General features: G+C 29.9%; 1 protein-coding gene across 1 annotated transcript; it reads right to left on the minus strand.

Moving 5' to 3' along the window:
- Positions 1 to 2,917: 2,917 nt before the first annotated feature.
- On the minus strand, positions 2,918 to 4,130 carry Bm9501 (Uncharacterized protein; the record flags this gene model as incomplete). The annotated part of the gene is made up of 3 exons (XM_001897834.1): positions 2,918 to 3,017; positions 3,202 to 3,293; positions 3,891 to 4,130. 3 exons carry the CDS (start codon positions 4,128 to 4,130, stop codon positions 2,918 to 2,920), a joined length of 432 nt encoding a protein of 143 aa, XP_001897869.1.

Genomic DNA, 4,130 nt, shown 5'->3' on the forward strand with positions numbered 1-4,130 from the left:
GTGTTTCTAATCGATGCATCAATATTGAAGATAATGATCAAATTTTTGTGCAGGTAGAGCTATGTGACAGTCTCAAAACAATTCTATTAGATTAGACGGAAGTTAAATTACAAGTTTTAGTTGAAATTAATAAGTTTAAATTATGGATCTATATTTTTTGGGAAGGATCTAATAATATATTTATGCCGTTATTTCGTTTTTTCGAGTTTGATTCATATTTCACAGCAATAAATGTGGAAAACTTTTTTCTAATAGATGGGGACAATTTCTTCCCGATGGATATGTATGGGACAGCCATAATCTGGGACAATAGTGTACAGGAGAATTAAAAGTGGATGATACTTGAAATTATCCCTTGTACAGCTCTACTCTTAATAAAGTTTTTTGTTAGCCTGAAGTTAATAATATAGCCAAAATAATTAGATGGAACATATATTCTTACATTGTTGCATATGTAAAAGTCAAAATTGGAAAAACGGAACTTATTCTCTTGCAATATGTTTCCTTAAAAGTGAACAAAGATATCATCTTAACCTGTAAAAAAGATATATAGATAAAGAAACAAAATCAGTAAGTGTGAAAAGATGTAAAAAGAAAGAACGTCTAAAAATTAATTTCTGTTCAGAAAGAATGGTATGTTTAGTAAGTAAACAACAGCAAAATTTTCTTAACTAATTTATTGTTACAGATATATTTATCGACAAAACAATTAACTTGGCAAATCAACTTATTAACAATTTGTGCTTCAGTCTCTGTACAGTTCAACATTTTAACTAGAGAGAATGGTTTGAAAAAATTAATTAGTCGAAATCCGAAATTTACAAATTCCCAACAAAAAAGATTTCAAAAAAACGATGAAATTGTGGAAGATTTATTGCTCTATGCGAAAACAATGAAAGCGATATTTTCTGCAACTTCCAACATACGTTTTCTTCCCCATTGATCGATCGAAAGGTGCCTGATAATTAATAACTTTAAAACATGTTTAATATTCATTCGCACCTTATCTCAATATAAATTTCAATTCTCGTCTTCATTTACTGTACCATAGTGACTTACTCGTATAATGTGAAGTAAAACAAAACATTAAGCTTCAAATTATCAGTGGTATGAAGTCTTAGCATCATATTTGTAAGAAGTGAAGCCAAGCTAATAATGGATTGCTTTGATAGTTTTATCCTAAATTGTCCTGATCTTCTATCACTGTCATTAGATAAATTGGTATTAATGATTTAACAGACATGATTTATTGATTTGTTCATTTATTAGTAAACGTCACATAATCCCATCAATATTTATATCATTTATCTTTAAATATTCTCTACGTATGAGGATATGTCCTTTCCAGAGAAAGTACACCGCAATCATTTTTTCGCCTTCCAAACCGCAACGGTGGCATCTTATTGGTCAAAATACATACAAGACTCAATTGGAAATTTAAAGCTGGAACGTGATCTCACGTCGTACTTTACAGCACACATGTTGTAGTAGCTGAAATGCAGTAATTTTATTTCTTGTGTTTTCGATTGAAAAAGAAAATTACATTTTAAATTGCAATCAGTAATTGAACTAATTATCATCGTGAAAACGTCAAAAAATTCCATAGAAATTGAATTAGGTGGATTCACCATGAGGGATCGATTTTGATTGATTCTGTTATTCGTTTTACCTAAAAATAACAAAGAATTTACAGACATTGTTCTTTGAAAGACTTTAACGAACACAATAATTTCATATTTCATTGAGATCATCAAAATATTATATTATGCACTACACTCATGATTTCTAATTTCATTTAAGTAACTCCCTTACGAAAATGATTGCTGTTGCCAGTTAAAAATATTGGTCTGAAATTTTAATAGATAATTCTCATAAAAGATTAATTAGCCCTCTGAAAAAAAAAAAATGATTTTTAAACGTTGAGGAAAATAAATGGGATAAGGTAACAAAGCTACTGATGGCGATAGATGAACATTTGCAAGTTGTACGAAATCATTTAAAATTAATGTTTCAAATGTTATTCTTGACAGTGAATGGAATATTTTTAAGAGCTCAAATATTTGTTCGCTTGTCGAAGCTGAAATTTCCGCTTTTTTTCGGTGCAGATAAATGAAAGAATATGTTCTTGGTTTAATTTATAAATTTGATTATACCTGAATTTTTACAGATTTCTTTTTTTTTGTTAACTTACCTTAAGAAAAGCTCTCGCAAGCGTCAAATGACTCAAATGTTCCATATTAGTCATTGTTTCTGCTACTTCTATAACAGTAGCACTACGATTCTAAGCGTATAAATGATCAAATTAGTTTAATTATATATTTTATATATAACTGAAGCCTCTAAATTGTCTTGCGCATTTCTTTGCATGGAAGTTATCATGAAGAACATAATTTCCAATGTCCATTACCTTTGTTTTTCTTTTTTTTTTTTTTTTTTTTTCTTTTAATTCAAAATAAAATAGATGCATTACTTAGCTGTAGCAGCTTCTTCTGGCTGGAGCGCAGATTTTATCCACTGGTGGAACATTAGCTAATGTTAGTGTTTTGGATATAGAGCGTATAAAGATTTGGCAATGTGAGGAAATCGCTCAAAGTATAAACAAGATTGAAAAATCCAAATCTATTTATTGATGAACAGTATTTTTCATTTATCAAATTTTTAAATAAAAATAATTATTACTTCCAACCATTCAGTCCCAGAGTTATTCAGTTTTCACTTTTAGTCTCAACGAATGAATTTTTTTTGATATTTGCAGCTTTTCGACATAATTTAAATTTTTTGGACTTATTTTATTTATTTTGTATCAGACAAATACAGATGTACACATGTGGCATAGAATGTTTACCATATATTTACTCTAGAAATTAATGTAAACATTTGCAAAATTTTTCTCGTATACTGCATAATTTTACGGTTTCTAATTTTCGTGACAAAGCAAAAAGCCCTCTTCTGTTATCTTATTGCAACGATCTAAAAATCGCACTGTTGAAGATTGTACCGGGATTGTTTTCACATTGCTGTAATATTATTTTGGTCTTTTCAAGACTTTTTTTGGGATCATTTACGAAATACTCAATTTTATCTTACGGACAAAATTATTTCACTAATCATTGCATCTGGTGAATATAATATATCAATTTACTTAGCTATTTCCTGGGATAAAACAGTAATGTATTGTCTTATAAAACACAGAAAAATGACCGGATATTATAGAGCATCGGGATAGCTTTAGTGATACGAATTATGCCTACTGCAGGAGAATTGGTGACAGTTTGATAGATATCTGTCACAACCTAAAATATTTTCTCTTGAACGTTTATGAACGGATTTCATCAAACATATTTGTGTCCATGAGAATAGAATGGTATCAATCAACGGTTTTGTTTGCTTCATCTTCAGTTGGTACTCTTGGTAAGTAAAGGTGTTGAACATCAACCCAGCTGCTCAACTCTTTAGTCAATCTAAATTTTTTCAAGAAATTAAATACTTAGTATTTAATTCATAAAGTTTACTTAGTAACATGCATTAGCTGCCACTTTTTAAAACTTACGTTTGCTAACCATGTTTAATTCACTTGCAAAACTTGTTCTTACATTTGTTAATTTAACTCTTTTAAAATTCACTTCGATATCAATTAATTGTTCATTTTTCGCTGAGTAGCAATAATTTATGTAATTACTATTCCAAAGATTTATTTTAAAAAAAAAAGCCGTTTATTACTGCAACAAATGCGACATCGTGTAAGGGCATCACACAGATAAAAGATCATCTTGATAAGCTCAAACGGTAATGAGATTGGTGAATTTTGCTGCAAAAATAACAGGTAATACCAGAAAAGAGCACAATATTGATAACAAATTATTTCCGTAAACCTAAAGACATGAACTCACCGGCTTATGAGTATTGCTGTTTAAATTTTTTAAGCGTACAATTTCATCACATTGTTCCTCAATATTATGTTTTAACGTTGCTACTGTTTGGCGCAGATCTTCAATAGTCGATTCGCATTGCTTCAAAATTTCGCGTAAACGTTCCAATATAGCACTGTTTGTTTCAGTATTTGAGCTTCCATCTCCATCCTCAGCATCGAATGCTTGTGGTGAATTATCTCTTTCTAACTGGTCTTCCAT

Source organism: Brugia malayi (genome assembly GCF_000002995.4).
Source record: "Brugia malayi strain FR3 genome assembly, contig: Bm_v4_ChrX_scaffold_001, whole genome shotgun sequence".
Classification (NCBI taxonomy): Eukaryota; Metazoa; Nematoda; class Chromadorea; order Rhabditida; family Onchocercidae; genus Brugia; species Brugia malayi.